The sequence below is a fragment of the Scyliorhinus canicula genome, chromosome 13 (genome assembly GCF_902713615.1).
Source record: "Scyliorhinus canicula chromosome 13, sScyCan1.1, whole genome shotgun sequence".
In the NCBI taxonomy this organism is placed as follows: domain Eukaryota; kingdom Metazoa; phylum Chordata; class Chondrichthyes; order Carcharhiniformes; family Scyliorhinidae; genus Scyliorhinus; species Scyliorhinus canicula.
In genome coordinates, this window is record NC_052158.1 from 132,761,583 (window position 1) to 132,774,534 (window position 12,952).

Here is a 12,952-nt window from a genome sequence, read left to right on the forward strand (position 1 = left end):
AGTAGAAGCAAAAAAGGGAATATTGCTGCCCACATGCTCAGAAGATCCTTTCACTGCTCTCAGTTTTAATCCTTCCCTTCCCCCCTCTCATGTACTCCTTGTCGGGAGACAGATCCAAGGGCGTAGATACCTCCCCCACTTCCAGCTTCCCCTGTCCCTGTAGCCTTACCTTGCCCTTTCTTCATTTGTCCCTCACTCCCATCGCTGACCATACCCATACCTTGTCCATTGTTCATGTGCGAGTTGATGCAGTTCTGATGATTTCTTTGGTGAGCAACCAAGGATATCACAACAGAGGCTGATCTTACTCAGCTAACATGTGCCTTTCAGGAAGGGTTACTGGATAGTCATCCTATCGTAACCATCCTTATTTTCATTGAGGTTTGGGCAAGGTGGTACAATGAGTGAAGCCTATTGTTTTCCCAGCAGAGGGGGGAATAAATCAGGAAATGAGCCAAACCTAGCCTCCTCTCATCGACCTTGAGGTGCTTGATTGTAGAAGCCCAGGGCCTTACGTATCTTCTTCTGAAGTCCTTCCCTAACAGCTGGATTTATATACGCCTGCAGACTCAAGATGGCAACTCAACACCACTGTCTCAAGGGCAATTAGGGATGGGCAAAAAATGCTGGCCTAGCCAGCGATGCTCACACGCCAAGAAGGAATGTTAAAAAAAATAGTTTGCCATTCTGCGTGTGGTTGGAAAGAATGTAACTAGGGGCTAAACATCCTCTTCAAGAAGTTAAGTGTAAAATAGATTAGTCTGCAGTGAAAGGTTTCTAGAAGCCATTGATATTTGCATGGGTGCTTACATGTTTTCGAATTTCCAAACCTGCTCTGCCAATGAGGACTTGTCCAGCTATGGGGAACAGGTAGGTAAGTTAGAAATAATTTTGCTCTCCACAATTAATATGTCAATGTTCAGAAACAATCATTCTTCGAATATTTCAAATCACAAAAGTGGTTAGTGCTGAGAATGAAATGAATGGTTGGTTCTGAGATTTTCTGTTGTTAGTAGACAAAAGACTTGGTCAGCTTGAAACATTTCCTCCTCCAATTCACTCACTCTGTTGTGATGGTGCGCTGAATGTGTCAGCTTGCATTCCTTTATGTGTTTTGTGATACAGACCTGGTTCTTAAATGTAATGCGCACTTGCTCAATTATCGACGCAAAGTGGCAATCACCATTAATCACAGTGATTGTGACTTTTCAAACAGCCTCTGATTTCTAGTACATTAAATTAATCACAATCTCCTCTAGTTACGTCAAAAGGAATAAAATATCAGATGCAGTTGCATGAATCCAATCGTCCATCTTGTGAGATGTTTGTGGATGGCAGAAGAGAGCCCACGGTGAGGTGAGGCAACTTGTTGGTTTGCAGAGCATCAATGGAATGGATCCTGACATTGGCTTTTCATCTCTGTTGTGTATAGGATGCCCTGGTGGAAGCTATGGTTCAAGATGTAAGTTCACGTGTCAGTGTGAAAATGGAGCAGCTTGTGACCATGTGAGTGGCGCATGCACCTGCGCAGCAGGATGGACCGGAACGTTCTGTGAAAGATGTAAGCTGTCTCTTTTTATTTTCCAGTCAAGCTTTTCTGTTATTGACTCCTTGCAAAGTGAAAATGTGAACAGCTAATGTGGAAAAAAAAAGCAATTGGTAAAAGAACCTTATGGGAGCATTTAAGAATGTGAGGGGGCGGGCAGATGCTGAGAGAATGTTTCCCCTTGTGAGGGGCAGCTAGGACAAGGGGACACAGTTTCAAAATAACGGGTCCTCTGTTAAGACCTTGAGGCGGAGGAATTTCTGCTCTTTCAGGTAAGTCAGTGTTTGGAATTCTCTTCCGCAGCGAGCAATGGATGCTGGGTAAATGAATGCATTTGGTGCTGAGTTAGATAGATTTTTGGTTGACAAAGGAGTTGTGGGGGGACAGGTAGAAATGTGAACGTAATGATCTGATTGAATGGTGGAGCAGTCTTAAGTTAATGAATGACCAACTCCTGATCCTATATTTATGTCGCTTTGTAACCGGAGGCAATATGAGAAAATAAATCACGCAGCGAGTAATGTGCTGGCTGAGAGCATGGTGGAGACACATTCAACTGTGGCTTTAAAAAGGAAACTTCATGAGCATATGAATGGAAAACATTCGCAGGGCTACAGGAAGAAGCCGTGACTAGGAAATCGTAAAAGGTTGGTACAGGGTCTCCTATGCTGTAACCATTCCAGGATTCTGATTTAGCTGTTCCTTCGACACTATTATTAAGGTGAAGACTATTCCACACTCTCAACTCAGCCCCATCAAACACCTTCATCACTGTCACTCCCGCCATCACCAGCAATATATACAGTGCATTTAATGTAGAGATTCTGTCCTGAAGTACTTCACAGAGGCTTAATCTGATGCAAATAGACAGAAAGATGAGGAAAGGGATTTCAGGAGGTTTGGTTAAGTAAGTGGGTTGAAAGCGAATCTGAAAAGGAGGGAGTTCTATATGGACCATTTGTGTGGAGGGATTCCAGACCGTGGAGTTTGGCTGAAGCAATAGTGACTAATATTGAGACAAATCCACTCTCACAGGATTTTGCACACAGGTTCACATTTGCACTCGTGGCGAATGGGGGCTCAGAATGCTGGGCCTGCCGAGTGGTGCCCCCCTTTGGCCAGGCTTGCCATCCCGGACCACCCCCCACCAGTGCCCCCAGCCCCTGCCAAAACCCCCTTGCCTGCGGATCGGCTCTCCCCCGACTGTGGTGGCGCTGGGTGCAGTCCACAGTCGCCATGCCGAGTTCCCAAAAGAAAATAGCATGAGTGACCCACGCTATTGGGATCTCGGCCCACCTGGGGCGGAGCATCGCGGGGAGGGCCTCAGGTAATGTCCTGAGACCATCCATACGGCGTGTAACATAATCCTAGAGTATGCCGTTTTGGAGAGAGCGGAGCATCGCAAAAGCAGCGCCTCCCCCGATTTCGGCGCCAACGTGGATTCTCTGGCCGATTGCCGAATGGGATTTTGGCGTCGGAGACCGGAGAATCTCGCCCAAGGAGTGATGTTATAGAGACAATGAGCGAGATTCTAGAGGCAAGAGCAATGTTGTAGAGACAAGGAGCAATGTTGTAGAGACAAGTAGTGATGCTACGGAAACAAGGAAGAGACAAGGAGTGATGCTACAGAGTTAGCAGGGATGAGACGGTGTGGAAAATGAATGTCTGTTGGAACTTTAATGAGAGATGAACACATTGCCACCTGTAACCACATCTGGCTGAACTACATCAGTCTCACATTTCTCTTCCAAAATCACTGACGACACTCCATTCTACCTCTTGGCTATCTCTGTTGATCCCTCCCCTATAATCTGTCTGACTACTCGACGAAATTGTGACAGTTTTCTCCGGTTAAACACTGCGAAAACAGGGATCATCTCTTCAGCATCTACACCACACACTCTGACACAAATTCCATCATCCCCCGGCCATGTTTCAGTTTGAACTGAATCAAACTTGGTATCGACCCTGATATTCACTTCCTCTCACCTCTCTCAACCCTTCTACTGTTTCTGTAGTTTCCGACTGCTTTGCCCAACGTCTGGTTTTGGATGAGCCGGAATTCCACCAATTAAACATTGGGATGACAAACGGCATCGTCTTTGGTTCCTCTCTCAAATGATGCCCACTGGGCACAAGGCATAATATATTCAAATGTATTTCAATGCAACCTCTAACCCGAGCACAACGTTTCTTCATTCTAACCTGTAAAGGACATGTTCTACGGCAATAGTGTGCTCAAATCCGCAGCATCTGTAAAGGCATTTTTATGAAGTCTGCCATCTGACAGAGGAGTCTTGTGTTCCCCCTAGTGGAGAAAATGATAATAACACCCAGCTGAAGTTGAATGGCACCTTTGGATCCAATTTGCCATGGAGCTTGGGACAATAAACATTTTGTTTCTTTTTTACAAAATAAAATACTGCAGAAAGAAGGCAAACAGGAGCAAAAGACAAAAGGGAAGGTCTGATCTGGGACTTCTTAAGATTAAGGGATGATGGCGCAGGGTAAAAGAGGATAGTAAAGTAGGCAGAGTGGGTTGGTTCGTTTTATTGCTATTAAAATGCCTTGGACCGAAGAGTCTGTGTCTGTGCTTTCTGTAATTTATGAGCAATTCAGTTTAATTTCTTCCTGGGTGTCCAATGTAAAAATTATTTCCAATTTATCACCAGTTACTAGCTAATTACTCCAAAGGAAGTACTCTGAAATTTGGCAAAGCCTTCTGGTATAGGATTACTACAGCCAGGTTAAAAAAAAATGTAGTTTATATCTGCGTGTGAATCCAGCTGCTGTTAAAGGTCTGGCCTGCTGGGCTACCTAGAGATTTGTAGAAAGGATCCCAACCGCTAAATGATCGATCAACATCTCGGGGTTCAGCAATAAACCAATGTGAATTGTCAATCTGCAACAGGAATATTCAACACCTGTTTGATTCAGGATTCAGGCAACAGTCTTGAATGTTCCCCAGTACATGTATAATTAACTTGGCATTGCACATGTCAAGTTCCTATCCAGTTCTGCTGTGATCCTCACTAAATTGTTCAGTTCCAGAAGCAATTGTGGCTGGAAAATTGTTCAGGATTTTTAATGTCTGCTCTGTACAGAAATATTCTTTCTTTGGAGGGGGTTTTGCACTCTCTGCACAGGCGAGAGAACCGGCATTTAGCTGGGAGGCTGCACAGTCGGGTTTGCTCTCCAGCAATCCAGCACTCGGACAAAAAGAGATGCAGAGGCATGCCCCGTGCCGTCACACTAGCAGAGGGGAGGCCGGAAGAAGCTGGCAACCAGGAATCCAGAGATCGAGGTGCCCTGGTCTCCGATTAAAATAAAATACAGGAACCCCGACCCCCCCCAAAATTCACAAGGAGAACCCACCCCTCCAACCAATAAGGGGATTCCCACAATGGGGCCCCAGAGGACCCTGGCATTAGAGCAATGCCAAGGTGCCAGGGGCAGTTCCAGGGTCCTGCCCAATCATGTCCCTCTCCCCCAGGGGACTAAACCTACCCCTGCTCCCACGGTGGGTTCCCTTCACCTGTTTCCTGTTTTTGAAAAGGATTGTAAATCTCGCTGAGCCACACCGGCGAGGGGGAATTCCAAATGTGGTGTGACGATAAGGCGAGTAAATCCGCTAATTATATTTAAATTAATTGAAACTAGAAACCTTGTTACGTCACTGGCGCGGGGTGGGGCACAAGGATAATCTCACTATGTTTTGCGCCCATGTTGCCATTTGCTTATGCAGCGAACGCGGGTGCAAAATTGTATTTTCACTGACAGAGTAGCACCAGCAACTGATGGGTTACTTTTATAAGAGCAGCAGTGGACAGTGCCCTCTTGTGGTTACTGAGAATGATGAATACAAAGTGTCAAATACATTTCAGTCCTTTGAAATGGCAGACAACATATAGAATTATAGAATTTACAGTGCAGAAGGATGCCATTTGGCCCATCGAGTCTGCACTGGCCCTTGGAAAGAGCACCCCACGTAAGCCCATGCCTCCATCCTATCCCCGTAACCCCATAACCCAGGAACCCCAACCAACCGTTTTGAACATGAAGGGCAATTTATCACGGCCAATCCACCTAACCCGCACATCTTTGGACTGTGTGAGGAAACCGGAGCACCCGGAGGAAGCCCACACAGACACGGGGAGAACGTGCAGACTCCACACAGACAGTGACCCAAGCCGAGATATAGATGGCAGAATCAATCTGGATCTGTTAACCTGCTGTTTACTTCCAATAAATTCATTAACTGAACACTGTAATATCTTGTTATTGTGCAAATTCACTCAACCCAGCAGTGATAACTAATGTAACCTGGTTTTGTGGAAGAATACAGGACCGAATTGCACATATCATAACTGACTAAAGGCTCTGTTTGTTTAAATCCTCATCATTTCCTATTGATTTCCACGGTGGCAAGTCTTTTGCATTAAAGGGTTAATGACCTCGCCAGCCCTAACCCATTGATACTTTCTCATTCCCAGCATGTCCTGATGGATTTCATGGCTTTGACTGCCAGCAGATGTGCAACTGCAGAAATGGTGCCAGATGTGATCATGTGACTGGAGCATGTCACTGCCCTCCAGGCTGGCTGGGACACCAGTGTAACCAGCGTAAGTTTACTCTGAGGGGAGGGATCCACAATGATGGGTAGTTCTTGTGTTTGTGAAGAGAATTGGAGCTGTTATTATGACTGAGGTAAAGGTTGTCAATTGAGGAGCCACCTTAATTTCAAACAGTTTGGAGAAGAGTTGTTTCTTTTTGGACACCATTGTCACCGTGCTAGAGAAATGTTGACATTTGTGTTTGTGCATGTGTGTCTATGGCATATTTTGACATGTGTTTTTGTATGTGTGCATATGGCTCATTTTGACATGTATGTTTTTGTGTGTGTCTGTGGCACATTTTGCCGTGTGCTTTTGTATGAGTGTCTACGCCACATTTTTACATATGTGAATGCACGTCTGTCACATTTTGACGGGTATTTTTGTACGTTTGTCTATGGTGCATTTTGACATATGTGTTGTGTATGTGTCTGTCACATTTTGACATGTGTGTCTATGCCACATTTTGACATGTGTGTACATGTGCCTGTGGCACATTTTGACGCATGTGTTTGTGTGTGTGTGTCTGTGGCTTATATTTTTGTGTATGCGTCTCTAAAGCACATTTTGACATATGTGTTTGTGTATGTGTGTCTGTGGCTAATTTTGCTGCCAGATGCAACTCTGGAAGAGGAACATTATCATTGTGGCATTAAATGCCACTGTATAACTAGCGAGTATACTGCTGATGTTCAGGAAATTTCTCTAATGAGGCAGAAACATTGCAGATGGGAATAATATCATTCTTACTGGAAAGAACGAGTTCTCATTTGCTTTAATTGACAGAATGTTGTAATGTCAACAATGGTTCTTATAGAGTGTATAAGGATGTCCACATTGTAAAGATTGAGATGTGTCAAACACACATTTTAGAAAAAGTAACTGCAGCTGAATTCTGAGAAGCTAGTCTAAAATTATAAATTTTCTTTCTTTTTAATAATGTTAAAGTGCCCAATTCTTTCTTTACCAATTAAGGGGCAATTTAACGTGGCCAATCCACCTCCTCTGCACATCCTTGGGTTGTGGGGGTGAGGCCCACACAGACACTGGGAGAATGTGTAAACTCCACACGGACAGTGACCCAGGGCCAGGATCAAACCCGGGTCCTCGTCGCCGTGAGGCAACAGTGCTAACCACTGCTCCGCTGTGTCGTCACTAAAAATGCAAAATTTTCTGAGAGAACCACGTATACGTTTCTGTGCAGTTTGTTTGTTGCTTGATCCGGAAGTGAATGAGTGCTGCATTCAGCTCTGGATTTCTGTTTTCCCAGCGTGTCGAGGACAGAGGTATGGTCAGCACTGCAGCCAGATCTGTAACTGCTCCAATAATGCCGCATGTGATCATGTGACTGGCCAGTGCCTGTGCACTCCCGGATGGACAGGAACTGCATGCCATCAGCGTAAGTAACTGTTAGTGGGATTGAGGGGGTGGGATCTTGTTTCGGTACGATGCCTGGACATTAGCTCAACTGTAGCTATTCAAGGAACTGAATGGCTCTGTCTGATGCTCAATTCCAGGCTGCACATATGCTTTCCTAGAATGTGTTACTGCTCTATAGTTGCTTTATAGTTGCTCTCACCAACCCCTCCCCACCTCCCATGTAAAATTAATATAAAATAAGTCAGTGATTGACTGACATGCATTGGCGGGAAGGGAATGCCTGAGAATTTTAATTTTCTTTACAATGGACTTCAATTAATAAAGTAATGAAGGCCCAATCAATTTAGATTTGTTGTCATGTGTGTAGTGAAAAATATAGTTCTGCGTACAGCCCAGGCAGATCGTTCCATACATGAAAAACATAGCCTATCCGATAAATACACAATGTAGGTGAAGCCTAAGGAGTGTATTGCTACAATAGTAGAGAAAATGTGTGAAGAGATCAGTTCAGTCTTTAAGAGGGCCATTCAGGAGTCTGATAACAGAATCTGATAACATCTGATAATATCTGATAACATCTGATAACAGAGTCTGATAACAGAAGAGATCAGTTCAGTCTATAAGAGGGCCATTCAGGAGTCTGATAACAGCGGGGAAGCAGCTGTGTTTGAAACTGTTCGTGCGCGTTCTCAGTGTTTTGTATCTTCTGCCCGGTGAATGAGGTTGGAAGAGAGAACAACCCGGGTGAGAGGCGTCTGATTATGCTGCCCACTTTCCCAAGGCAACAGAAGGTACAGACAGAGTCAATGGATGGGAGGCGGATTCACGTGATGGGCTGGGTTGTGTTCACGACTCTCTGTAGTTTCTTATGGCCGTGGGCCGAGCAGTTGCCATACCAGGCTGTGATGCAGCCAGATAGGATGCTATCTGTAAAAATTGGTAAGAGTCAGTGTGGACATGCTAAATTTCCTTAGTTTCCTGAGGAGAAATGGGCGTTGTTGTGTTTTCTTAGTGGTAGTGTGGACGTGGGCAGATTGTTGGTGATGTGCACACCTAGGAATTTGAAGCTGTCAACAATTTCCACCTCAGCAGGGCGTGTATGATACTTGGCTTCCTGAAGTTGATGATCAGCTCCTTAGTTATGCTGACATCGAGGGAGGGACTGTTGTCGATGTTGCCAAATGTGCTGGTGAATTCCAATTCTAAAAGTGTGAAGCTTAAAAATGTTTCTTAATTCAACTTCGAAAGAGTCACCCCTTGACTGCACAATGGACCATTCTCTTTTCCACATCACCGACATTGTGGATTCTGATTAAAATCTATCAAGTCAGTGGCAATTTGTGATGAATTGTTGGCAGTTTTACTGTTCGAATTTGTGTCCATTAGGAAGCAGGTTGAGATTGCCTGATCCTCAATTGGTCTTGTGAAATCTGTTTGCCTCAGGAAACTTTCTTCCTTGAGTGATATGGGCACGCTCGAGCAGCCTCATTGCATCCGACTCGGTGACATGGCGATGCCGTTAGATCCCTCTCGGAACGCCTCGCAAGATCAAGCGAGATCTAACCCTGCTGGGCAGCATCCAGACTTACCTATGCTCACTTAAATATGTTGGCTTCTGCTCCCGAGACCTGGAATGAATGCCTGTGTCTGAGACACATGGTCATGGCACCATTTAGTACTGGTCCACAGCACTAACAGCACCTTGTGGGGGTCAACCAGGCCATCGGAGGCCCTTGGGAGATCATGCTCTGCAAGGGTGGTGTGCTGGCACTGCCGCTGTCACTTTGGCACTGTGCCCCCAGACACCTGGCCAAGGTGGCACCGCCAAACTGGCAGGGGCACAGCCAGGGTGCCAGGTTATTAATGCCAAGGTGCCAGGTTTCCTGTGCCAGGGATCGGGCCTGGGAGTGTCCTGTCCTTACTGATGTGTTGGGTGCTCTGGATCCGTGGAACACATACAGGCTACCAACACTTAAAATAGTACAACACTATTTTATTAAGCTATAAACTGTTGAACATACTTTCACTGTGGGTTAGCACGATGTTAGATTAAGCTAAAGACCTCAGCCTATCCTAACCAGCCTATGCACTCAGCATATGGTGAAGATCTGTGCTTTAAGCTGTAAGTTCTGTCTTTCTGAGAGGCTGCGTCCCGAATGAGCGGGAAAACTGATGCCCTCTGTCTTTACAATGAGTGTGCTCTAACTGGTGATTGGCTGTGTTGTGCGTGTTTGGTCCTACTGTATGTCCATCAGTGTGTGTGCCTGCACCATGATATACTGGTGTATATTTTGACACTTATGAAGTGGTGTGGGGTGGGCTCGAAGATTTCCTAACAGGTAAATTGGAACGTCGGAGAGGTCCAGAGGGTGTAGAGAAATACCTTGTTAAATCGTGCCCATTGTTACTGAGGGAGGTCATTCTGCCCATCAAGTCCATGCCAGCCGGCAGATTTGTTGTTTCCTGATTTTACCTTCTCACACAATTTATGACCCTGTTTTGTTTCCCCTTAGGATGTCCTGCCGGGTCCTATGGACTGCATTGCTTACAGCACTGCATCTGCAGGAACACAGGCCAGTGTGACCACGTGAGTGGGTCATGCACTTGCCCCAAAGGTTGGACTGGCATAGCCTGTGAGCTTGGTAAGCATTTGATCAGAATTTAATTTAAAGACGAAAACAATGTAAAGATATTATTCACTGTGAAGATCAGTGATTATCGTCGCATGTCTGTGCTTTTATTTAGAGTGTGAAGATGGGCAGTATGGGGAGGGATGTCAGCAATACTGCAGCTGCAGTAATGGAGGAACCTGCCATCGACACACTGGGCAATGCATTTGTAGACCTGGCTGGATTGGAGAAAAATGTCAGACTCGTAAGTAAATATCAGACTTATAAATACTGTAGTAGCATAATAACAGCAAAATACTGCGGATGCTGGAAACTAAAACAAATACAGAAAATGCTGTAAAAACTCAGCAGGTCTGGCAGCATCTGTGGAGAAAGAAAATTGAGTTCAGGGGCAGAATTCTCCAACCACCCAGGGGGTCGGAGAATCGCCCGGGGCCGGGGTAAATCCCGCCCCTGCCGTGGCCAGAATTCTCCGCCACCCTGGAATCGGCAGGGGTGGGAATTGCGCCGTGCTGGTCGGTGGGCCTCCCGCGGCGATTCTCCGGCCCGCAATGGGCCGACGTCCCGCCGCTATCAGGCCTCTCCCGCCGGCGGGAATCAGAGCACCTCTGGTGCCGGCGGGAGCAGGCGGCGCGAGCGGGCTCTGGGGAGCGGAGCGATCTGACCCGGGGGGGGGGGGGGGGTGCCCCACGGTGGCCTGGCCTGTGATCGAGGCCCACCGATCGGCGGGTGGGCCTGTGCCGTGGGGCACTCTTTTTCTTCCGCCACCGCCATGGCCTCCACCATGGCAGAGGCGGAAGAGACCCCCTCCACTGCGCATGCGCCAGGGTGACGTCAGCGGCCGCTGACGCTCCAGCGCGTGCACGGACTCACGCCGGCCGGTGAAGGCATTTCGGCCAGCCGTTCGTGCCGGTCGGCGGAGCGCCAACCACTCCGGCGCGGGCCTAGCCCCTAAAGGTGCGGAGAATTCCCATACCATAGAATCCCCACGGTACAGAAGGAGGCCATTTGGCCCATCAAAACTGCACCAACCGCTAAAAGGGCACCCTTCCACCAGTCCTTGGTGAGCTAATGTGCAATGCTGATATGGACATAGCAATGTCCCTTTCGACTGTATAATGTGCTGCCTGGTTTGCCCTTACAGGTTGTCCAGTTGGATATTACGGAGAGCGTTGTGAGGAGAGATGTGACTGTGATAATGCCATTTCCTGCCACCATGAGACTGCAGCTTGTCAGTGTGCCCGAGGTTGGCGGGGCAAGAAATGTGAGAAACGTGAGTCAAAGCCTGGGGACCTGTTGAGTGTGAGAGATGGTCATTGAATTTTTGTACAAGGTTTAGTTGAAACAGAAGGGGGACACAGAGGTAGTGAAATGGTTAAATGTGTAGTAGTCTGGCACAGGACATTACTGTGGGCAGAGTGCGTTAGCGGAAGGGAAAAGCGGCGTTGAGACTGCCGACGCCAACGGCAGCTTTTCCCACCGTATCATTGGGAATATTGAAAAGAAATGGCCATAGGGTGGGGCCCACAATGTCACAGAGTCCGCCCCCACCCATACAACTTAGAATTTTAAGATTGGGGCAACATTTTTAAAGGTAACCCTAGTGCACAAATGTTCATGTGGAATCGCCCCCCCCCATGATCCAACCCCCGCCCTCACTCCACAACCCATAGTCTGGCCCTCCTCTCTGGCAGTGCCCGGGCATAACTCTCTCCCCCATGAGAAATGCACTCACCTGAGATCCTCACTCTCTCTCACTTACTCATGACCAGTAAGTCCACCTATATTGAGACGAATAATGACTTCCAACCTACATTTGCAACTCTTAACCAATAGGATGAGCACTCCTAGCTTCCCCACAACAATCTCACCTTAATTTGTATCTGAGGGGCTGGTTTAGCACACTGGGCTAAATAGCTGGCTTGTAATGCAGAACAAGGCAGTGGCGCGGGTTCAAATCCCGTACCAGCCTCCCCGAACAGGCACCGGAATGTGGTGACTAGTCACAGTAACTTCATTGAAGCCTACTTGTGATGATAAGTGATTATTATTATTATTATTATTAACCAGAGGTCTTCGGAACATTCTAGGCCTATGACCATTCTTTTAGCCAGTCAGCTTTACTGCCTTGCTGTTCCCCATAACTGCTAAACTATAACTTGTGCCTTTGACCAGAAACCCTGGAACATCCAGTCTGCAAATGTTTCCTAGCTGTAACTTCAATTCACTCTGCATTGTCTTTCTTAAAGCTACATCACAGTATTTGACCTTAAAGCGATGCCAACTTTATGACTTCTTAACAACATACTGCAAAATTCACAAAATATCCCAATAATTTGATGTGTTGGGTATGCTGGGTCTGCGAGGACTGCGTTTACCAGAGCAGTGAGAGAGACAGGCTACCAACACTTGTGGAAATACAACTCTATTTTGTTTAACTATGAGCTGTTAAACATACTTGCACTGTGGGTTGACACTATGTTGAGTTGACTGGAGACCTGAGGCTAACCTGACTTGATTATACTGCTAGCACATGGTAGATGTTCGTGTTGCTGATCACGGGCTCTGGCTGTCTCAGAGGCTGCATCCCGAATGAGCGGGAAAACTAGTGCCCTCTGGCTTTATAGTGGCCGTGTCCTGTCTGGTGATTGGCTGCTGTGTTCTGTGTGTTGATTGGTCGTTCAGTGTGTCAGTCAGTGTCTGTCTATGCACCATCATATGCTTGTGTGTATATTATGACATAATTCACACAAATAAAAACCTTTCATGGCTAAGCTTACGTA

General features: G+C 46.6%; 1 protein-coding gene across 1 annotated transcript in view; it reads left to right on the plus strand.

Moving 5' to 3' along the window:
* megf6 (multiple EGF like domains 6) overlaps positions 1-12,952 on the plus strand; it is a 357,029-nt gene that overhangs the window by 323,627 nt on the left and 20,450 nt on the right. The window contains exons 23-28 of the mRNA XM_038816779.1: positions 1,433-1,561; positions 6,040-6,168; positions 7,430-7,558; positions 10,053-10,181; positions 10,285-10,413; positions 11,314-11,442. Of these exons, the coding sequence (XP_038672707.1) occupies positions 1,433-1,561; positions 6,040-6,168; positions 7,430-7,558; positions 10,053-10,181; positions 10,285-10,413; positions 11,314-11,442 (774 nt within the window). The remainder of the gene's footprint in view (positions 1-1,432; positions 1,562-6,039; positions 6,169-7,429; positions 7,559-10,052; positions 10,182-10,284; positions 10,414-11,313; positions 11,443-12,952) is intronic.